The sequence below is a fragment of the Podarcis gaigeae genome, assembly GCF_964106915.1.
Source record: "Podarcis gaigeae genome assembly, chromosome: 10".
Lineage (NCBI taxonomy): Eukaryota > Metazoa > Chordata > Lepidosauria > Squamata > Lacertidae > Podarcis > Podarcis gaigeae.
The window spans coordinates 25,914,151-25,937,568 of NC_139686.1; the positions used below are offsets into that span (position 1 = coordinate 25,914,151).

A 23,418-nucleotide genomic window follows, 5' to 3' on the forward strand; every position below is an offset into this window, starting at 1 on the left:
CACCTGTTGCTAAGTCTTTTTCTCTCTTTTTTATTACTTGAAAAGCAAACTTGGTGTTCATGACTTCAATGCACAAACAATACAAGGTAAAAATGTTTTTTTGTTTACACTTGAAAGAATAAAACATTGAACAGTTTCAACTACAGACAGTTGAATAACATCATGCTACAATGCAACCCAGAAACTAACCATGAGTAAGAAAGAATGCCAAAAACTGACAATAAGACATTGCCTTTGTGCCTTGAATGATTCTTCTACTAGGAAAGAACATTTAAGGGCATTATAAAATAAGATGACAGAACTGACTCTGTACAATCAAATATGGTGAGCACTGTGTACTAGAGGTGAATGAGCCCAAGACTTATTTTCACCAATTGTAAGCAAGGGATATTTGCAAAAATACTTAGTTGTGGCTTGTTCTATATGTTTGCATACACAACTAACAGGAAGTAAAAGATGTAACTATACATAGAGCCAGTCAACCTGATTTGTGTTCAAAGAATCCAAGAGTAAAGTGGGGGTATGACTGGAAAAAAGGATTGGCTGGTAAGGGGGAATTAATTACAGGTGATTGGTTTTTCTTGATCTAATGTTTTCAGCTGATTCAGATGCACTGATTAATAAGCCAATTTACTGTAAAGTCCCAAGTTTCTTTTGTTTGATTGGGTTTAAATAAGGCTTCACATAACACTGTGTGAGAGAAAGAAAGCATTTTTTTTATTTACTGATTGCAGCTTTAGATACACATCCCTGAATGGTATGATTTCTGGGTGTGTATAGAATGTGTACTCTGTTAAAAATGAGGTTTCTAGTTTAGTTGTATTGCTTTTCACTTCACTAAGCTTGCTCAAGCAATCGCCCAATTAAGGTTTAGGGATGTCACAGTATTTCCAAGCATGCTGTGTTAAAGGTTAGAAGTGGCCCTTGATACTTGTACAGCTTTGGTGAGGCAGAGTGCTACTGGGTTGTTAAACTTGTGAGCACAGATTTAAACTTAATTTTAGCTTATAATGGGGTAAAGTGCCATAAGCAACTTAAAATGTTTTCAGTTGAGAACATGCCCAAACCAGTGCTTAAATATAGCAGTATATTTCTAATGAGCTACCAGACAACAAGTGCCTTCCAGATACACTTCTAAGAGTCTTCTGGTACTGTATAGTGGCAGGTTTCCACCAGGCCCATCTGCAGCTCCATAGACTGGGTGTAGATAAAATAGGAGGGCTTTCTCCTAAGCAATACTATTCCACTGGTGTAGTTTGCCCCCCCCCCCCTTTTGATAAGGTGGCCTATTGGTGGGAGGAGTAATTTATCATTTCTATAGCAGCCCTTTCTGCACTGAATAATATGTGAATTATTGTATTGTTTTGAGGTAGGTTAAAATGCAGTAACTTGCTTGCAATGGATCTTAACACTCCCATGTAGCGGTGCAGGAAAAGCCCCGCGCTAGCAATCTCCAGAGGACAAGACTCTTCTGATTTCGGCTTCTGTATTCATAAAATTTTTGAGGTCAAAAGGTCCAAGCAGCTCAGTCAAGGGATAGAATAGTCAGAGTTATATTGCTGTGCTTCATGACATTGCAAAGTTGGAGTTAAACATGGCTTTGTTGGAAAGACATTTTGAAGAAAATAAAAGCCTTTGAGATCAGGTCATTATGAACATTGAGCCCAGCATAACATGGGCTAGGGCTGTGCCTAACAAGACAACACAAAACCTTCTTTTATAAACAGCAAGTTTCTGGATCGTAGCCATTAGTATTTCCAAATGCTGAATTATTCTTCAAAGTCTCAATGCAATCCAGATTGCTGCTAAAATTAAAATGCTTGTGATGTCTGTTGCTTTGTTTAGTGTTTCCCCAATGTAATGTGATGTACCATATGGCAGACTTTGCAGAGTGCATGAAAAGTAGCACCAGGACTGAGATCTGTGGGCTTGGCTATTAGTAATGCTTTGCAGAAGAATTGCATATTCAGCTTGTTTTAAAACTGAGTGAGCCACATGTTAGGATTAGTGAACTGGTTGCATGGTGTGACTTCATGCAACTTCAATCTAATTTAGAGTGCTGAAATGGGAAGTGATCTACTTCATGATAGCCACATCATAGAACTCAGTTGTTGTAGTTACCGGAATGACTATTCCAGGTGTGGTTCAAAGATTTCCAATTGCTCCCTATCTTAAAATACATTATGACTGTTTTACATTGTAGTGAACTGGAAATGCATTTTAAATTACAGCTGTAAGCAAGCAAAGACTTGCATATTTCCCCCCACCTGTGGATGGTGCACTAACATGAAATTGAATGTAGGTTTTTTTTACTCATTCCCTGGGATCCATCCAAAGAAGCTGTCTGTTCTAGCTCCAATTTGAGAAGCTTACAATGCTAATATGCTATGTTCCCAGATATGTTGGATCTCCCATCCAAAGGTTTGACAGCTATTAATTTACAGGTGGCTGTCAAACACTTTAGCAGGGCCCTGAAAATTGCTCTGCCTCTTTTTAGTAATGTGTTTGGGACATGGTTAACACTTCTGTAAGGTTTGTTTTTAAAAAAATCTGCCAGTCAAAAAGATTTCACTTCTGTGTCAAAATAAGCTTGCTTTGCAATAATATATAAAAATGATACACTGAAAAGTTATCGCTTTTGGGCGTGGAGCGATGGTATTGGTTCCATTGGGGTTTATGTAGGAAAGCCTGTTGCATAGCAGAGGTTCTTTTTAAAAAAATAATCAGTGCTGTGATCCTTCAAACTGATTAAACTAAAACACTGATGTTTAAGGTGCTGTGAAAAGGACACCCAGAAAGACAGCTTCAAGGGATTATGTTTGCAGAATCTGAACTTGTTTGCACACACAGCGCCATTTGTAAGGTGAATGAACAGCAGCAGTTCACCCCACCTGCCACAGGCTCTCACCCATACATATGTCTGTTGGGAAACCTGTGGCCGACGGTCCATGTTCAGACCTTGGCCTAAATGTGGGTGCTAAGGGGTTGGAGTAGGGGGAGGAATCGGCAAAAAGGGTGGCAGAGAAAAGGACAACAGTGCCATTATTAATACTGCCTCCAATGGAATGTGGCTCTTGATGGGAAAAAAAATGTTCCTCACCCCTACCCTAAATAGCAGTTTTAGAAGTTTGAAGAACTTCACATGTACTGCAAGATATGTAGCCTTTACTCCTCAAATCTGAGGTAGGGAGTAAAGAATGTGCATAGCAGGCCTTTGTTCTGATGTTATAGGGAATGGATGCAGGCGGGAGGGGGGCCTGGAGCATGGGTGGGTGCACAAGATTTCCCCTCCCCCTTTTTTTGCTGTGCACATGAATAGGTTTTACAAGAAACTACTCTAGATGCTCCTGGGCAAGTTCAAGGTAAACACAGAAAAGAATGAATCCGCAAAAGTAACCCCCACCCACCCACAATTGCTCTCACTTGATGTGCAGAGATTAATCGGAAAAGAGGCTAGCAAACGACTTCCTCAGGTTGCGGATGGTTTCAGCTTTTGCCTCGTCTTCATGGGCTATTCCCCGCTGTGAGGATTCTGAGAGGCTGAAAGTGTTTGTCAGGGACTGTGACTTGCTGAAAGAGAGAGAGGGGGTGGGTTAAAGAGAAGAATGAAGATCTGGCCAATTCTCTCACAAGGGCAAACAGGAGAGGGCTGAAAGCTAGACATTTAGGCAGCTATGGAGGCTTCAGGGCCCAGCAGGCTTCAGTTTCAACCCTTGCCCTTCTGCTGCTGAAAATAACAGCAGAAGCCACCATTGCCTGCTACTCCTGAGTGTTACACTAAAGCATCCAATCTTGTAATAGACATGGGCAGTGTGTGCAAAGGGCAGGAACTTCACCTGTCAAATTTTGCTCTCAGTTTCTCATTTCCCTAATCTTTAAATACAGTTCTACACATTTCTGCAGCAAGGTCACATTCGTATGCAGTTCGCATTTTTTGCAAGCAGTGTCCCTTAATAGGCATGATTGTAGGCTGTTTTCACAAATGCATGCATTTTTATGCACACTTTGCGATTGTCAGGGCGGGCATGGGCAGCACCAGCCTCCATCGTTCCCTCCTGCTTGCCCAGAGAGCAGCTCAAAAGTGCGAATAAGCAAACAGGCAGACAGGCAGTGTGAGTGGTGCCATTTCCCTGGGCAAAATGCTGCCTGTTCGTCAATGGCAAGTGGGTTGACTTCCTCTCCTTTCCTTTCCCCCTCCGCCCTCCCTCCCTCCCAGCAGGCAGCAGTAGCCTGGATCCCCTGAGCCATGGCACTCTGAGAAGCAACTGCAGCATCTGAGCCCTTCCCACTACCCCCCATGACTCTCTCCTGAAGCCCAAGCAACCTGCCCTAGGTTAGTTGGGCAACAATGGCCACACTTCCCACCCTGCAACTCTGCTCCTGTCTCGCCCAGGCTGTTTGCTCTGCAATTTGGAAAAGTCTAAATTTTGAGGTCTCTCTGTGTTTTGGAAAGGTTCAGTTAGGGAAGTTTGCCTTTAAATGTGAACTATCCCTACAGAGTGGCCATAAAGATTGGGTTCCTCTTCCTTACCGCGGTACTATTAGGTACACCACTGAGCTTTTCGTATCCCTTGCAACAATCCTTGTGCGTCTTGGTCTGCCTGTGCACAAAAAATGCCACAGGTGGGCAGATGTACATTGACCAAGAAGCTGCCGCTGCCACCTGCTGTCTACCTCTTTCTGCAGTGTACAAACACTGTACATGGAAGTGGAGGAAGGGCGCCTAAAAGCAGCTGTGTGATTTATGCAAAGTACAGAATCATATTTCTGGCATAAGGAGCAGCCACAGCCTTGTGAATATGTTTGGTAAATTTGGAAAGGGGAAGATGAGAGTTCTCTGCTGGTTAAACTTCCTCTTAATGGACCTTTTGCAGTTTGTGTTGGGGGCTTTTTAGCGTTACAGTGCCAGAATCTTGTTAGCAAGCTGGGTGACAACAATGGTGGAGGCAGTAGTGGGTTTCAACTCCACACAAATGTCCCCTTTATGGAATTGATAGTTGGGTTTGAGGATTAAACTATTGCCACTTGAGAGAGAGGGTTGTTGCCTTCACTACGCAGTTGCACGAGTCCCTCAGGGCTTTCTGACCCCTTCTGTACACCTTGTTTGGACTTACTCTCATACTGATCTGAGCGCACCATTCCAATAGTCATGTTAAGTACCGTATGTTTTGCACCATAGGGCGCACCCAGTTTTTAGGGGGGGAAATCGAGAAAAAAAAACTTTTCCTCCCCCCAGCCCCAAAGAGCAGCATACAGGCTGCGCACAACCTCTCCCTGCCGGAGGGGTTGCGCGTGGCTATGGCACAAGCCAAGGCAGCGAGCAGGATAGATCCCGCTTGCTGTTTTGGCTTCCTCTTTAGCCCCGCGCAACCTCTCCTTGCCGGGAGACGCAGCGCAGGGCTAAAGAAGCCATAGCCCCGTGCAGCCTCTCCTTGCCGGAGGGGTTGCGCGCAGCTATGGAGCAAGCCAAGGCAGTGATCAGGACGGATCCCGCTCGCTTGGAGCTAAAGAAGCCATAGCCCTGTTCAGCCTCTCCCTGCACAAGCCTGCATTCGCTCCATAGGATGCACACACATTTCCCCTCAATTTTTGGAGGGGAAAAACTGCGTCCAATAGAGCGAAAAGTATAGTATATTCACTGTAAAAGCCACCTACTTTAGATGAGGATGAGGAGGAGCCTGCTGCCTGGCTGGTTCGCCAGAGCCTTGCTGGCTGGGAGCCCGTCCTTGGGCTGGAGGTCTAGGCTGCTGTGGGGGGAAGGTGCCTGGTTTGGAAGGCTGGCTTGGTGAGCTTCCGGCGGATGATCTAGTTTGCTGGGGAGATCCAGGAGACCTCTGTTGCTGTGGTGAGGTGGACAGGGGGCTCAGAGGTTGCTGACCCTGGGGAGAGAGCCTTTGCTGGGGTGGAGTTCCCGTCCGGGCTGGCTGTGATCCCTGAGGCTGGCGTGGACCCCCTAAAGCAAAGAGGGACACTTAAATAAAACATCAAGTACTATACGTTGGAAGCAAGAACACTCCCTTAAGGTAATCAGACTCCTTGCTGTTAGCATTACAGTCCTTCCTTCGGTACAGTTTCCCATTCGTCTGCATGGCAGAATGCTAAGGGCTCCCTGCTTTGCATCAAATTTCCTTTTCAAAATCTGAATATAGAATTCGCATTCCTCGCAGACAGTAAAACAGACCAGACCAGACCAAACCCAGTTCATGCGGAAACCAATCTCCAGATGCTGCAGTGTTCGATATCCACGCTCTCCATCCACTGCTTGCCTCCTTCAGGAATGTCATGCAAAATTATATTGGCCCGTTATCTTTTCAACTTCTGCAACTTAACAATACAGAGCTCGCCTTAAAAAAATATCATCCTTCTCTTTTCTAATCATTCCCCACTAATGAAATATCTGTACCCTCCATTTTAGGTATCCGATCCTCGGCTCTTAAAATCCATCACTTTGGTTTGTTTGTTTTTAACCATCAGTGTTGTTTAAGTCTTTTTTTCTGAAACAAAATACCATTTATGACATCAAAAGCTATTTTTGGTATTTGTTACTGTTCTGCGAGTCTCTGATATTGAATCCAACTGATTCCAGAATATGTTGTCTAGGAATAAAGATGTTTTAAAAATCCCCTCCCCACCCTTCCCCCCACAAAATAAAATTTGGTGCTTGGTTTGTGCTTTCCAGCTGGGGGGTGGACTAGATGACCCTGGGGGGCCCCTTCTAACTCTACAGTTCTAGGATTCTATACTTATAGCCCTGGAATTCCTTACTTCTATTCTGCATTCCTAGAGGATTCCATTATTTTCTCTTGCAGAACTTACAACCAAGTAAAGTGTAGTATGACTAGTACCTTGAGGAGGTGGTCGGGGTTGGGAAAGTGGTCCAAGCTGGGGTCCTGCCTGAGTCTGCATCTGTGACTTCGGCTGGAGGTAAAAATTATTTTTAAAAAATCAGGTTGTATAGGTGTGCAAATACTCCAAAAACATATACTCCAAAGACACTACATTCCTCAATGACCCTCGTTCCAAGGAAGCTGAACTCTGGATTGGTGTAGAAATCCCTAAATACTTTCTCACTGCATGGAACTTGGGGTGCATGCTGCAATATGTTTCTCTAGACTTCATTCAGAAACTTGGGCTTGGTCACCTCAGGTGATATCAGCTTTGACAGTGCCACAAAATACCTGTTTAGGTGGGATGGGCATGTGATCAGGGCATTCAAAAGTGATGGTGCTGTGTATTTGAACTGCTTGAAGGAACATCGCCTGCAACCAGGTACCGTATTGGCCCGAGTATAAGCTGCACCTTTCCCCCCCAAACTCTGTGAAAAGTTAAAGTGCGGCTTATATTTGTGACCTTACACCACTGTCAAAATGGTGTGGCTCCACCTCCCCCCCCCCTCAAGAGCAGCTCAGAGCAACAGCGCATGTCCCATCCATGGCTCCCAAGCAGCCAAATTTTAAAGGTGTGGCATATTTGCGGGCGCAGCTTATATTCAGGCCAATACGGTAATTAGATGCAGGCATAATCCACCCCAACAGATGCTTGTAGTGCAGAGGTTGTGCAGGTAGAGTCTGCTTTCTTTGTTTAATTGGGGCATGTGCCCCAGAACCTGTCATGTAGGGTGTATTCATGTGCATCTGTAACACCCCACCCCCAGCTCCATGTGCTTCGGCAACTGTGCATAGAGATATAAATAGGAAAGGATCATTTCCAGATGTTCCCACCACTTTTCTTGGCATAGTTCCCTTTTATATTATGGGAAAGCATCCCATCCAAGTTAGGGGTAGGAGGCACTGGTTCCAGTCCTACTTGGATTAACATTTCCAGCAAGTGATGATTGGGGTGTGCTGTTTGGCCCTGTGGAGCCGTCAATGTGGAGTTCCTCAGCATTTGATTTTATCCCCCATGCTGTTTAACATCTCCGTGAAACCGCTGAGGGGGTTATCCAGAGGTTTGGAGTACATTGTCAGCAATATGCTGATGATACACAGCTGAACTTCTCCTTTACATCTGCAGGTGGGGCAGTGGGTGTATTGCATTGCCTCTGTAGTGCATTGCCTCTGTAGTGGACTGCATGAGAACCAAGAAAATGGAGCTCAATTCTGACAAGACTAAGGCACTGTTAGTGGGTGGTTCCCTAGACTGAATGGATGGGAGGTTGTCTGCTCTTGATGGGGTTACACTCCCTCTGAAGAAGGTGGTACATAGCTTGGGGGTCCGTCTGCTGTCGTTTGAGGCTTCCATCAGCTTCAGCTGGTGGCCCAGTTGACACCTATTACAGGCCTAATCACTGTTGTCTATGCTATGTTGTTGTTTATTTGTGTCTGACTCTTCGTGACCCCATGGGCCAGGGCACACCAGGCACTCCTGTCTTCCACTGCCTCCCGCAGCTTGGTCAAACTCATGTTTGTAGCTTCGAGAACACTGTCCAACCACCTCGTCCTCTGTCGTCCCCTTCTCCTTGTGCCCTTAATCTTTTCCAACATCAGGGTCTTTTTCAGGGAGTCTTCTCTTCTCATGAGGTGGCCAAAGTATTGGAACCTCAGCTTCACGATCTGTCCTTCCAGTGAGCACTCAGGGTTGATTTCCTTCAGAATTGATAGGTTTGATCTTCTTGCAGTCCATGGGACTCTCAAGAGTCTCCTCCAGGCCATAATTCAAAAGCACCATAATTCTTCGGTGATCAGCCTTCTTTATGGTCCAGCTCCCACTTCCATACATCACTACTGGGAAAACCATAGCTTTAACTATACAGACCTTTGTCGGCAAGGTGATTTCTCTGCTTTTTAAGATGTTGTCTAGGTTTGTCATTGCTTTTCTCCCAAGAAGCAGGTGTCTTTTAATTTGGTGACTGCTGTCACCATCTGCAGTGATCATGGAGCCCAAGAAAGTAAAATCTCTCACTGCCTCCATTTCTTCCCCTTCTAAGTTAGATTGCTGCAACGTACAGGGCTGCCTCTGAAGACTGTTCAGAAGCTTCAGCTGGTGCAGAATTCAGCATGCAGGTTGCTCGCGGGGGCAAGATGGTTTGAACATATTACACCAATCCTGACCCAAGTGCACTCGCTGCCAATTAGTTTCCAGGCCCAATTCAAAGTGTTGGTTTTAACATATAAAGCCTTAAACGGCTCAGGACCACAATACCTCGAGGACCACTTCTCTTCATATGAACCTACCCAGACCCTGTGATCATTTTCTGGGGTCCCTTTTTGCAAAATATAGTAGTAGTAGTAGTAGTAGTAGTAGTAGTAGTAGTAGTAGTAGTAGTAATGGAAAAACAGCATATGCAAATCAATCAAAGTCTTCCGACATTCATTGAATATATTGTAGGCAGTACTATATGTAGCTGTACCTTTTTGTTAGCAGGTAGAAGTGGGGTTCAAAGCTGTTCGGAAGGGAATTTCAGGGGACAAAGAGTTAATTCAGGAGTAGGGAACTTTCTTCAGTGCTTGGGCTCATGTGCCCTCGTGTAACTTTCTAGGATGGCAAAGCCAAAGACAAAAGTGGGTTGAGCATTGGTTGTGACCTTTACCTCTGAACAGTTGGCGACATTCTAAGCACATCCAAGTCAGAGGTTTCTAGCCCTCCCTCCTTAATGCATTTCTCAATCTTTCATCCAGAGAATCAAAAAACATGGTTGCTATTCAAGGCTACATTTCAGCCAGGCAAAAAGCCTCAGGAAAAGAGCAGAGCAGGACTGATGAGAGGACTGCATTGGACAGCTGAGGTGCTCAGCCCTAGGATTAAGAGAAGCCACTCCTCACTAGTCTTCCCCTTCAAACTACAGCCTACATACAGAACTACATGCAGGATTTATATGTTAGTATCACTAACCACTAAGTTATAGAGCATCATTTTGTTTTCTGATGTTATTGGAAAAAAACTGCATTTAGAAATATTTTTGGTCACCTGAGCTCTTGTTAGGACTGTGAGAAAATGCAGGCTTTGGGGGCAGACTGTCTGATCTTACCCAAGGCCGCAGAGGGGAAGGGGACGACCCCACACTCAGGCAGGCTTGCGTCATTCTGGAGATAACCAGGTCCACAATTAGCTGTCTGTCTTCCTCCACATGCTCCCCAATCAGAGGCATTGAGCTGTCCATCACCTACACAAAGAGATGAAGTGAGTCCTTTTATATCAGTGGCAGCCAGATCCTCACCTTCAGACCACCTTTAGCTAATGGAGCAAATGCAGAACCCAAAAGTTGGGAAAATGTGGACAGATAAGATGCAGGACCATCATTGCATAGCTTCATGATTGCCAATTGGTAATGCTTAAGGTAAGCATTCACTTAAGCATAGTGTTAGGCTTTTCAGCCTGTTTAAAAAAGGGAGGGGGAGCAGCACATTGGGGAGCCATTGGAGCCCTGAGAATCAACCTGAATCAGCTTACCTGAGCCTCAGGCAATTCTCTTGGGCAACCCCTCTGCCCACCTGTTATCTAACCTGGCAGCTTCTGATTCCATGTGGAAATAGAAGCCCTATTTACATCTAATGGCACAGGCTGATTTGTGATCACTAGATGGGGCTATTGTACCCTGCAAACTTTGTACTCAAAGCAACATAATAATTGTTATTTAACTTATTTAGGGCTGCCATACTGGGATTTGAAAGGCAGAATTGATGCCCGGCGGTGGGGGGATTTCTGAAATGTGGCGCTTTGTCAATTGAAAAATTGCATCTTTACTTTTTGAAATATGGCAACCCTAATTATACTAATAGCAAATTTATTCTCTAAGTGTAGATCCTTACACAGTCAAAATGGCAACATCCACACACAAGAGGGAAGTTATCAGTAGTGGGAGTGGTGGACTCCAAGGTTTGCAGAAGTATAAAAATTAGAATAAAATAAAGAAAGAGGTGCTTCAAAAACAGCCCAATAGTTTGCTCACTGGCCATGAAATACTGGATGTTCATTGAGAAGTGGGTGGGTGGGGGGAGGAAAATGGGGTGCTGGTGGAATGGAATGGAGTATCCTAGAAAAGGACTTGCCAAACAGGAGCCCTCTATAGTCCACAGAACAGAGTAGGCAGCAACAGTGCTGTCCCCAATTGTGATTCCCAGCACATTTAGAAACATGTTGTCAGGGGCTCAGGAGCAGAGGCACAGGGGAGAGAGGAAATGGAGAGCGAAGGGGAAGAATCGGAGGGCAGCGTAGGGGAGTATGAAAGTAGCCCGAGAGATTCCAGGAGCTTCTCCAGCGATTCAGAAGATTCCCAGAGGGGGGCGCCGATGACCAGGGCAAAGGGGGGTCCCAGGGGGGACACACCAGAAGCAAGGGGCCAGCGGGGACTCCCAAAGCAGCAGCGGGAGATCAGGACCAGCTCCTCCACCAGAGCGTAGTGGGGGGGGGGAAAGAGTCCCATGTATCAGGGCCAGCTTCTCCTCCAGCAGGGAGAGAAGATGAATCAGGGCTGGCCACGCCTCCATCACAGAGTGAGGGAACGGAGGGGAAGTCAGGTCCAGCTAGCCTCTCCGAAGGGGGAAGCAGTGACAGGAGCAGTGTAACGGTCAGGAGGAAGGTTGCCGGCTGGGCGCGCGCGCCAAGTTCAAATGTACATGCGCGCGGCACAGCAGGAAACCCGGATTGGGAACCAGGTCCTAAAGCCCGCCGGAGGGAGGGGGAAGACTCAGGGGACTCAGCGTCAGAAGAGTCTAGAAAGGGCGAGACCCCAGCGGACAGGCGGGCCCAGAGGAGGAAAGAGCAAAGGAAGAGGTGGAGCAAGGCTAGAGTCTTAAACTGGTGTCTGGGGGGAGGAGATTCGACGGAGCGTCAGCGGTCTAGAGTTTGAGACGTAGAGTTGCGCGCCGCGGCTTTGAAATCGAAACTGAACTTCAATAAAGACTTTTGTATATAACAACGAACTGGCATTGGTCCTTTGTGAGCTGGGACCTCGGGCAGCTCTGACACATGTATACTTTAAATAGAAATTCAATGCATGTCACTATAAGCAGGGTACCAGATTATGACTAGGTGGTGTTTATACCTGCCTGCCTGCCTGCTTGGTCTTGGCCTAGGTGTCAGCTGCCGATGGGCAACTTCAAGGTCTTTCTTCTAAAGTTTCTTTCTCTTTAAACAAAACGTGGACTGGACGGCCCTCCAGACAGAGGACTGTCCTCTGTAAAGTAGGGCACACTGATAGGCTGTGCCATTGCTGCGTATTTGAAACACCCACCAAAGGTGGAGCTATTTTGCTAGTGAACTCCAATAGCGGTAATAATGTAAAGCAGGGATGGGCAGCCTGCGGCTGTTGCACTCCAACTCCCATCAGCCTCCTCAGCCAGCATGACTAATGGTAAGGGATGATGGGATTTGTAGTCCAGCAATGTCTGGAGGGCTACAGGCTCCCCACCCCTGAAGTAAAGGAAGCTACGGGTCCCTAATGAGAGTGAAAGGCTACTTTGGTTATTTCTGCTACATCAGCACAAGAGTTTTATTTGTTTCCAGATATTAAATAAAATCTGACCTTACAATGCTGAGATAAACACGTGAAGCTAGACACAAAGCTGGCGTATACAAAGCAGAAACATTTTCCCTCCTTCCCTGAAAATAAGACTTCCATGTAACGGCTGAGACAAAACGGAGGCAGGCATCCCATGTGGCTCCGGCCTTCACCACTGTGCAAGGTCACCAGCTGTGTCCTGCTGCTACAGCTGCTCTCTCCTGATAAGGTATCTCGGAGGGAGAGGGAGGGAGATGGGCAAAGGAGGGGGGGGAACCCATACCCCATTCCCTAGCTATCTCCTCGACCTCTGTGTATTGCGGTGAGACACGAAGGCTAAACTTGTTGCTGTTCTCAGGAGTTAAGAAGTGTGGGGCGGTTGGCTGACCGGAAGGAAGGAAAGAAAGCGCCAATTCCATCACATCAGAGGGATGGTGGGCTCATGCAATGGCAAAATGATAAGTGGGTTTCCGCACACAAAGCTCTTATGAGGCCAGCAAAGTCCAAACAGTGGCAAGATGGGCAATTCTGCTGGCTATTGGGGCTGCCAACTGATCAGAAAAAAAGTGCCCCGGCCTTTTCCTGTGCTTTAGACTGGCTCCAAGCTCAGCATGGTTGACCCTGACTGGTAGTGGTTCCCTAAGGCTTTAGACCCAGTCCTACCCGGAGGCAGAATCCCTCTGCCTCCTCTTTTACTTTCTTCTCCCTTCCAACATTTTAAGACAATGATTATGATATTATTATACCATGTAGCAAGTGGGGAAAACATCAGTGTTACGAAAATATGAAAGAAATAACTCTGGAGCCATGTTGTCCCCTACCCCAATTCATACTGAATTTTGTACCAGGGCACTAGCGGGACAGCTTTTTGTGGCCACCCTTGAAAGTGTCTCAGCAGCAACCATGCCAGTAACTGGTCTCGGATGATTTGCAAGAAAAGGAGGGACATCAGAGAAGCCTAAAGCAAACATATTTTCCTCTCCTGGCAGCACACTTGTCTCACACAACCTTTGACCTGCCACCGATTCCTACAGGATACTTGCGCAGCGCAAGAATGTGCCATCGCCACGGGGCTCATGTGGTTCTCATCAGCTTCCCCAAACTCAGTGGGTGGGAGAGTGCTCTCCCACGTACAGCTCTCTGGATGTGTCAGTGGCCCTGGATGTAGCTCTCAGTCGGCTTTGCTCATCTTCCTGTGTTGGTGGAGTTTACAGCAGGGCAGACACCGTGTCTCCGTTCCAGCATCCTCACACAGTAACCAAGGACACTTGATCATTCTTCTGCACAGTCGCCTTGATGATCTCCTCCCCCCACTGAGCAGGTCTCCAATTTCAGCTTTGAGAAATTTCAACAATATATACAAAAAAAGATCTCTCTTTTTCAAATGCCCACCCCTTTCTCCAGTGGCCTGACCGACCCGACTCCCACCAGCAAGGACCCCCTTGGCACGGCAGGCCTCACTTCAAAAGGCTAGCTTTTCCAGCCATGGTTTGTCCCAGCTGGTGTGTGTTCCTGGGACACAGCAGTTCATTATTCATGCCACCCACAGACTCCTTGGGGAGTTCCTCTTTCATTTTAGTTACCATCTCAAATAAGTTGCACCTCCAGTTCAAGAGTTCAGAGGTTTCATTTCAGCAGGACAACAGGGGAGCAAAATTAACACAAAGGGCCAAAGGCACCTGTTAATGCCCCCTACAAGTCCCACTGAAGAGCCTTTAATAATCATTTCATTTGTAGCCAACGCAGGTATCAAAAGATCAAGCAAAGACACACCATAAATCTTTGTTTTGACACCCACATTTTGCTCCTTTTGTGCTGCTATCTTTTACAGCAGCTTTGGGGAGCCTGTGGTTCTCCAAATGTGGCTGGACTGCAATTCCCATCAGTTCCTGCCAGTGTCCAGGGCTAATGGGAGCTATAGTCTGACATCTGGAGGGCCACAGGTTGGCCATCTCTGTTTTACAGGCACCTGGTACTGCACAATGAAGTGGAAAGCTGTGCCTGCTGATTTCTACCTATCTGCTGATGTTAAACACACAGGAGCAGGCCAGAGTAATTTATTTGGCCAGGTGGCAATCAGTAATGCCGCCTGTCTTGCTGCTCTTTGGACTCAGCCAGCCTCCTGTGAGAGTTGTGCTACTGCTCTGTGTTTATCCTTTCTGCCATTCTACCCACCACTCCTTTGATGTGATTAATCAGCTCTTTCCTTCCTTCCTTCCTTCCTGCCAGCATCCTTGTTCAGTTGAAAATGGCAACAAGTTTAGCCTTGTCTTAATGCAGAAGTGGAGGAGACGGTGGGAGAAAAGGGATGGGGTTCTCTGTTCTCTTTTCCCCACTCTCATCTTTCTGATCACTGCAGGGCAGGCGAGGGACAACGATGACATGGACAGATGTATTTCACATATCTGGAAACATTATTTTAGAGGTGCTTGCTGAAAATATTACGCTTTCTTCAAGTCAACACAGAGCTTTTTCATTTAGTATTTCCATTCATAGCATTCCCCACTCCTAACTGATAGACATATCAAGTTGACTCATGTTCCTAAGAGGCTTGCATGGTCTTGAGAACATAAAAAAATCTAAGCACTACCTGGATGGGCCATGGCAAGGTCCTGCTAAGGTTCAAATATGTGTCCTGCAGAAGACACGTCATATTATTGCTCCAGAGGGCAGGACTAGAACCATTGGATGGAAATTTCCAGGAAGCAGATTTTGTCACGGCTAAAATGGCCGCTGTTTCTTTAATGTGAATAAAGCTGGGTCAGCATGACTCAGTGGCTTGCAGCAGGTTGTATATATATATAGTGAGAAATGTTAGTTTGGTGCTGATGCTGGTGTTTGGGTTGGTTGGTTGGTTAGTGCTGGTGTGTATAGTTGTTCAGTCATGTTTTGCACAAGGACTTTTAAGAATAAAACTCTGCAAGGATATTCTCGTGGACTCTTTTATGCCAACAAGGGTCCGAGGACAAGGCTGAGGAGACAAAGGGAGGTCAGAACCCTTTCCTTCTTTTTTTTGCTTTTTACAAACACTGACAGATTTTGCCTAAACCTTAGAAGAAATTTCCTACAGTTTGTTTTACAGTGGTAAAGACAGCCATGGTGAGCTTTCCTTTGCTGGAGATATTTAACAGGATTGATGGCTATTAGGGATATGGTAGTTGTATCCTGCATTGGAGATCCTGCACTGAGCAGAGGGGTTGGACCTCAAAGATTCCTTCCTGAGAAATGATTCCTTGACAACAGAGTGTTCTGTTTCTCAAACACCTGGAGAGGACTCTCAAGAGGGGAGGGACATTCCCTGTTGTTTCTCCCCAGCATGTGGGTCTCCCCAAGGCAGAATGCTTCTGAACATGGAAGTTTCATTTTGCTATCACTGCTAATAGCATCTCAGGCCAGCTAATTTCTGAGAGATCTGCTAGTTACAGACCCAGAGATACATGGCTTGAGAACAGCTTGAAGTCATCTGAGATACCTATGATCAAGCCATTTGTTCTGATTCAGCATTAAAGAGTGGGCTTTCCTGGGGAAAGTGGTGTGTGTGTGTGGGGGGGGGGGGAAAGCACTCAGATACAGACCAGGAAAGTGCTGACCTGTGCCTAGAAAGCACAGGGCAAAAGTTAAGTGTGGATAAGTCATTGTCAGATATACTCTGTGCTTCTGTGAAATGAATGTGCATTGAATATATGGAGCGTGGTTGAATAAATGAATGAGGGGCACTTGCCATGCACAGGAGTTTCTACATACATACATGCCTGTGTGTGTGTCAAATAATGTAATATATACTTTGTTACACATCCTTTTTGAATGATGCTTACATGCCACTCATTCAACCTCTCACCTCAATTATATAATCTTTTCCATCCTTGCTGTGGACAGCTTTGACTGCACAGATGTCAAGGCCTCCAAACATCTCTGCAACGGAATCTGCCCAGAGTCGATATCTGCAAAAACCACATAAGATTGCTTGTAGAAACTGCAAAAAAATAACCCCAAATAGCCCCCTCTTCAGAGATATCAGTTTTCTTAACTTCCAGCCAAATATATAAACATCTTATGAGGCTTGGAATGCATGGTTGACCCCATAGATTAATTCTGCAGTTGATTTCCTAGGCATTAAAGTCATCACTTTTATGGCCATAGCCAACAGCTCTGCAACCTAGTGAGAGAGCAGGAAGCAATCCTGGGCAAACACAAAGAGAAATTGGCCTGTTTATTTGTCTAGAGTTGTTACTTATCTATTGTGATAATCAAAATGTCTTCTCTCAATATAGTGCTTCTGTTTGAAGGGCATGGTGTTCTATGCAGCACTCAAAGCACACAATTAGTCCTCCAGCCAGTTAGCACCATAGTTGTTAAAACAAATGTGTTGTACACAGGACTGTGAAAGTCTGTGGTCATATAGTGGGTTGGTCAGAACACAAGAGCAGCCCTGCAGGATCAGACCAAAGGCTTATCTAGTCTCCCACAATAGTCAAACTCACTAACAGGATGTGAGGGCAAATGTCTCTTGCTGTTGTTCTCCAGTGCCTTGCATTCTGAGGCATGATGCTTCTAGTTCTGGATGCAGAACACAGCACCACGGCTATTAGCTGTGGACAACCTTTTCTTCTGTGAAGTTGCCTAATTCTGTTTTTTAAAGCCACATTATCTGGCAGTGAATTCCATAGTTTGACAATGCTGATGTGTGAGTATGTTCTTTTGCTTGTCCTGAATCTCCCAACATTCAGCTCTTTATTGGCTAGTCCTAGGTTCTCATATTATAAGAGATGGAGAAAAATATCCCCCTTTTTCACTTTTCCCACACCTTGTGTAACTTTAATCGTGCACCCTCACCAATTTGCCTGATCATTTTAGGCTGCCCTTTTCTGCACCTTTCCCAGCTCTACAATATCCTTTCTGAGAGATGGCCTGAGATACAGAAGTCCTCTTTTGCATCTGGTTGCCTTAGCTGAGGCAGGAGGCATACCTCCGACAACTGCAGCTCATGTGTGATAGAGAGAGAAAGAAGGAGATCTCGATACCATTTCTGAATAATACCACCCTACCCACAATGTTGTTGCCGTTGCATAATGAGGCAACAAAGCCCTTGGAGAAGGCAGAAAGAAAGGGGCCAGAGGTGATCATCTGAATATCTTTCTTGGCAGGGAAGTGGCGAAGTATAAATATATTCATACCGGTGAGCTAATTCTTTCCCACACTGGGTATGTATGAGGAGAGGGGTGCCAGGAATGGGCTGTTGACATTGAGGATTAACCCCATGAATCAGGCAGGTTCTCCATGCTAATACACAAGGCACTGCAAGGCCAGTGCAGCAGGGAGGACTGCATGAAACTGATGAGCAAAGGGCTTTGCACTGTTCATGTAAGGACTGAGGAAGAGGGATTGGAGATGCAGGATGGTGAATATTTCTTGGTTCAAAATCTGTATTAGTACAGATATGAAATTTGTTAGCTGGTCTCATTCAAGGCCTTAATGCAGGAGTGAGTGAAGATAACAAGGAGGCAGTTCAGTGCAAACTGCAGCTTCTTTCTGTGGCTGTGTACATAGGAATCGGCCCTGTATCAAATCAAATCAAATCAAATCAAATCAAATCAAATCAAATCAAATCATCCCATCTACAGCAGCTCAATGCTCTTTGCACTAGTGGTACTCAATGTGGGCTACAGCTCCCATCATTCCTGTCCATTGGCCATGATGGCTGGGCCCAATGGGAGTTGGAGACTAACAACATTGGGAGGTCACTATTCATGACCTACGCTGACTGGCAGCCATCCTGTGGGGTTTTGCATGGTTCTCCAGCCCTGCTTGGAAATGATAGGGACTGAACCTGGTCTTCTGAATGCAAAGCACATCCTGTACCACTGAGCTGCAGCCCTTCCCCTGAGACGTATTGAAATATACAGTGTCAATTAAAAAAGATCACATATGACTATTGTCATGTGGGTTGAACCCTGGAAGCCTTCTCATCATTATGTGACCTGAGTCTGAGAAAGAACAGTTTAGGCTTATTGTGGCTGCCTCTTTTGGCTTTAAGATTAGGGATGGGGAACAGCCACCCCTCTTGTGCCCACCCCATCTGGGCAAAATAATGTTTAGCTGGGGGAAGTAGGCAGGTAGGTGTCTGAGGTGGAAAGGCATGCACAGGTGTAATGCTCTATTTTTTCTGAGTGCCAACTGCTGCTCACCCCAGTCAAGAATGCAAAATGCAAACAGAACCTCTGTGCTACAGTGTATTTGGGATAATGGTTAATGAAGCCCAAGGCCCAAGCCTATCAGATTGACCCAAATATTGCATTTTGGCTGCAGCCCCTCCTGCTCATTACCTCTCAGTCATGGCGATCTGTTCCAACATGGCAGAACCTGTGTTTGCTTTCCAGTTTCCAGAGATCGATGTCCTCCTGGGAAAAACAAACACACCACATGCAGACAATAAATTCCCCCAAACACTGTGATTTCCTCTCCATATTAAAGAAAGGAGGGTGGGAATGAGGGAGGGTGTTGGCAGGGAACCCTTCCTCAGCCCTGTGCTCCTCTTTGCTCTTAAGCCATTGCCGACGCCCTAGTCAATGTGTAACTCCATCTGGAGGCTGGGAAGTTCTCTCTGTGTGCTGGCATCCTCCTGCTTAGTTACATCTTCATCCAAATGCTGGCTGAGTAGTCTTATATTGGCCTTATGAACTCTCTTCTGGGTATGTCAGGCTTTGTACAGTAGAAGAGTCTGTGAAAAGCCTGCGGAATAATTAACCTCATGCTCTGTAGTGTAGAATTTAAACGGCACAGGAGGCTCCATGCCAGACGAGCTGAGAGAAAGCTTCCCACAGACATCAGTGGGCTTTAGAGCTGGTTGTGAAAAGGGGGCGATGTGAAACTCTAAAGAAAAGGGAAACACTGGCTTTCATTGAGCCTGCTTTCCATTGTAATGGCAGCCTGCTGGAAATGCAGCTATCTCTGCCACCATAAAGTCAATGGTTCTAAAAGCCACCCACCAGCTTCTCCCGGTGACTTCTCAAGAGTTATTAAAGGGCATGAGTCTCCTTTCTCCTAACTAGCTGTTGATGTCTGCTCATGCTGCTTGTGCCGCTGGCAAACATGGTCTTCCGGGCTTTGCGTTCAGGAGGAGCGCAGCAGTCACAAAGCCTGCCCAGACATACGATCAGACATTGTACTTGTCAGATCTCACAGGCCACAGCTGAGCAGCATCAGGACTGATCTGTGTCACAGAATGGGGATCAGAAGAATATTTTTGTTTAAGACACGTTGTTCTCCACAATTAGCATTTAGGAGAAGAAATAAGTGCATTCAATTTTGAACATGAATACCTTTAAAAATAAACAAACCAATAGAGCACCTTTGCTTCCCGCCCCACCCAGTCCCAAACTTGACAGCAAACTCACATGTAAGCTTTGTAATTGTTGCCAATTTTCTGGATTCGAATATCATATTTGGAATCAATGAAAGTCTCCGTCGTGACGTATGTTTTGGCCATGGCTACCACGCTTGCGATGTCTTGGAAGTCAAGCTGGTTCTCAACTTTCACCTTTGGTTGATGAAAGGTAGAAAAAGAATATGTGTGAGAGTGTGTAAGAAGGTGCAGCAATAGTGTATGAGTACTACAAACTAGCAAAATATTGATCATAATAATATTCTTGCTTATTAAGATTATAAGACAATGACGCTTATGGGTAAATGAACGTGGTTGTTGTTCATTAGCAAATTCTGGAAGTGGAGAAAAAAAGCAACAAAACTATGCTTTTAAGTGTTTTCCAGGAGGTTAGAAGAAAGCTGCCTTCGATCAAGTCAGACTGAAATATACTCGGAGTTAAGTGTGAATTTCATGCTCTTTATTCAGCTCATAGTAGCAATGAATGAAACTTTTCCCGAAACGTCTAGCTATATATACATTATTTACACAATGGGCCCCGCGTGATTGGCTAATTCCAGGCTGCTCCTGTAGGCCAATCAGGTTGCAGATTCACCTCCTCCAGAAGCCTGATTGGCTGCTCCTGCAGGCCAGTCAGGTTGCTGATTTACTTCATCCAGGAGCCTGACTATCTGCTCCTGAAGGCCAATCAGATCACGGATTCACTTCCACCTGGAGTTGGATTGGGTGGCTCCTGTGGACAAATCAGTTTGCTGCATTCTGGATCCTACTGGATTCTAGCTAGGTAGTATCGGCTGAGCTCCCCAGGCTTTCAGACAGGGGACTTGCCCACCCCCATACCTGGAGATGTTGGTGATTGAACCCTGGGACCTTCTGCTTGCAAAGCAGATGTTCGTTCCATTTATACAACCTAAGCACCACCCATGCACAGGGAGAAAGCCCAAGGTTTATAGAAGTATAAAAAAAATATTTAGGGGGAAATTCAAAATGTGTGTGAAGGTGGGTGAGTGTATGGGGTGACTCTCCCAAACAGTCTACTGGTGATTGAGTACTCTCAGTGGCCATGGATGACTACTGGGATGAGAAAAATGGGAAACTGAGGGTGAGGTAGACTTGAACAGAGTGCCTGGAAGCCTGAACAAAAGTAGTCTATACTGCAGCATTGTTGTTGCTGTTTTAGTTATTCTTTTACATATCCTAAGGATGGGGCAGGAATATGTTTGGTCCATTTTTTTCAGCAGTTGATGTGAACCAATGATCCTGGATTTGCTTATGGGTTGTAATGCATCTCCCAGTCTCATTAAATACTTCCCAAGATTTTGCAGTGGATTTTTGATGCAGAAAAAGGGTGCATGAAAGCACTGGTTGGTATCCAATGAAGTGCTTCCACTAGGCACATGGTCTTTTGGCTACACAGCGGAACTTCCCATCCCTCTTCTCCAACTGCGTGTCTTCTACACCCTCCCCATATCAGATCCAAGATGGTGGAAAACCCAGAACATATTTAGGGAATGGAGCAGGTAAGGAGAGAAGAGAGAGGGAGAGTTTCGTTGCTGAGAAATAAATCCTTGCATTAGTGGAAGTAGTTAGATAGCTATCACTCTTACAGTTTACATTTTTAAAAAATCATTCAAGATTCACATTCTACTGGTGATTGTATTGAAAAGCATGCATTTTATGTAACATTTAATTTTTATTTTATTTTTTTACAAAAAGGTGCAAAAATGCACACAATGGGACCGAGAAGACCTGTGACTCAGTATCAGTGTGAACAAAACAGAATGGAATTAGCAGCTCAGCCCATCCCTATTATTTCCCCATAAATGCTTACAATCCAGCTGCCTCCACTAGCATCTATTACACTGATAGGGACATAGGAGATCTGGAACTTGTGACTTTAGAAGGGAATGATGTGGGCCTAAGAATAGTGTCTCTCACATACAAGTGAATCTCATGTCCAGGCCATTGTAAGATCTAAATTGGGTTCTGCTTTATCTGTCAGGCCAGTTATTTTATGGGATAGACAGATGGTTGTCATGGAAACCAAGAAGTCCTAAGCTAGTCATCATGAGTCAGCCTTGATCTGTAGCTCTGCAAAACTCTGAGAACAATGAGTCTCTTGTGAACATAATTATTATCTGGCCTGGTACCACACCTATAATTCAAGCTCTAGCACTCCCTAGTATTCCATACTTCTTAAGGGGGTGCATCAGATCTCAGATACTAGCATAAACACATAATTTTATCTTCAGCTCCACTTAGTGGACTCCCTTATTCTCCAGTGTGTAGCTTATTTGGAAATTTTGATCTGGTGGGTGTTACTACCAGCTGATAGAAGTGTAGCTTCTCTGTGGAAACAAAATGATAAGCAACAGATGTATTGATGTCAATTAGAGTTTATTTAGAGTGAGTCTGATGCAGAGCGTGCGAGTGTGTGTTTTTTAAAAAAACTACCACTGATTTGTTGTTGTATTTATATCAGGCCTATTTAAGTTGAAGCACTTTATAAAACTAATAAATCTCATGTCGTTTTGGCAGAATGCCTCTACAGAATCTCGCAGCTGAAGTCCTGTCTCCATTAAATGAGGCACAGGCATGAAATGAAAGGGGCAAAATGCAGTCAGTCAGAAAAGATGAGAAAGAGAGCATGCAAAAGCATAAATTAGAAGCTGCATTTCTGAAATCATCATCAATAATAATCATGTATGAGTTCAACTCTTACTCTAAGGAGCAAAGAGGGCTACCTGGAGATGTCAGGGATTGAACCTGGGAGCTTAGGCTCATGCTCTATCACAGAATGACTGCTCTTTCCTAGGTCTGAACAGGGCCACCATCTCATAGAAAGAAGCAGTGTGTGTGTGTGTGTGTGTGTGTACATCCATGTTTCAATACTTTTAAAAGAGCACATTTATTTTGACTCCTATTAAGAACGAATTCAGTCTCCCTCAAATGGAACAGACGTCTTGCAAAATTGCAAATGTACAATTTACCATCTATTTGCTAAACTGTGTGATGTCCGTTTGCTCATTCAGGCTGCAGCTTCCTACAGAGATTGCATGACAAGTTGTGAAAGCTTCAGACACTTGTATTGACAAATGCCTTCCAATCAGCACAAAAAGTTTCACCAGAAAGGTGCAAAGAATACATGGCTGGCCCCAAGGGAGGCTTCCCTTGGAATGCAAACAACAACTTTGGGGAGGCCATTTTTGATGGGACAGTGGCAGAGTTAAGATCCTCCCTCTCATCCCAAGGCTGTACTCAGGCTCCCCTTCCTCCCCCTGTTATTTACATAACAAAAATGTGCATGTGGTTAAATACATTCAAGCATTAATCTCATGTTTAGTTTGGGCCTGAGTTTCATCTTTGATCTTTATTTAGCTTGAGCACCAGTGCAGCTCCTGCTAACTCAGTACTTGTACACGGTTGCAGTCAATGTTATGGTAAGCTAAAAATCATTTAGCGGTATTCTTGTTCCACTGCCAAAACGTTTTTGCACCAGTGGAATGTTATTGAGCAAGACAAAGCACAAGGAGGTTGCCGGTAACTTTGTCGTACAGTAGATTGTGCTGCCTGTTCTGCAACAAGTTTCCACTAGCGC

At 45.2% G+C, this 23,418-nt stretch overlaps 1 protein-coding gene across 4 annotated transcripts in view; it reads right to left on the reverse strand.

Moving 5' to 3' along the window:
- The window catches only part of SYN3 (synapsin III), a 194,138-nt gene that overhangs the window by 9,773 nt on the left and 160,947 nt on the right, over nt 1–23,418 (reverse strand). For 3 of the 4 annotated variants that reach the window (XM_083700464.1, XM_083700466.1, XM_083700467.1), the window contains 7 exons: nt 19,834–19,976; nt 18,763–18,837; nt 16,278–16,380; nt 9,968–10,102; nt 6,846–6,918; nt 5,656–5,953; nt 7–3,570 (listed from right to left, as the gene is read on the reverse strand). In XM_083700464.1, the coding sequence (XP_083556590.1) occupies nt 3,438–3,570; nt 5,656–5,953; nt 6,846–6,918; nt 9,968–10,102; nt 16,278–16,380; nt 18,763–18,837; nt 19,834–19,976 (960 nt within the window). In that variant the 3' untranslated portion in view covers nt 7–3,437. Of the gene's footprint in view, nt 1–6; nt 3,571–5,655; nt 5,954–6,845; nt 6,919–9,967; nt 10,103–16,277; nt 16,381–18,762; nt 18,838–19,833; nt 19,977–23,418 lie in introns of those variants that run through there. The other variant, XM_083700465.1, reaches the window with a different exon arrangement.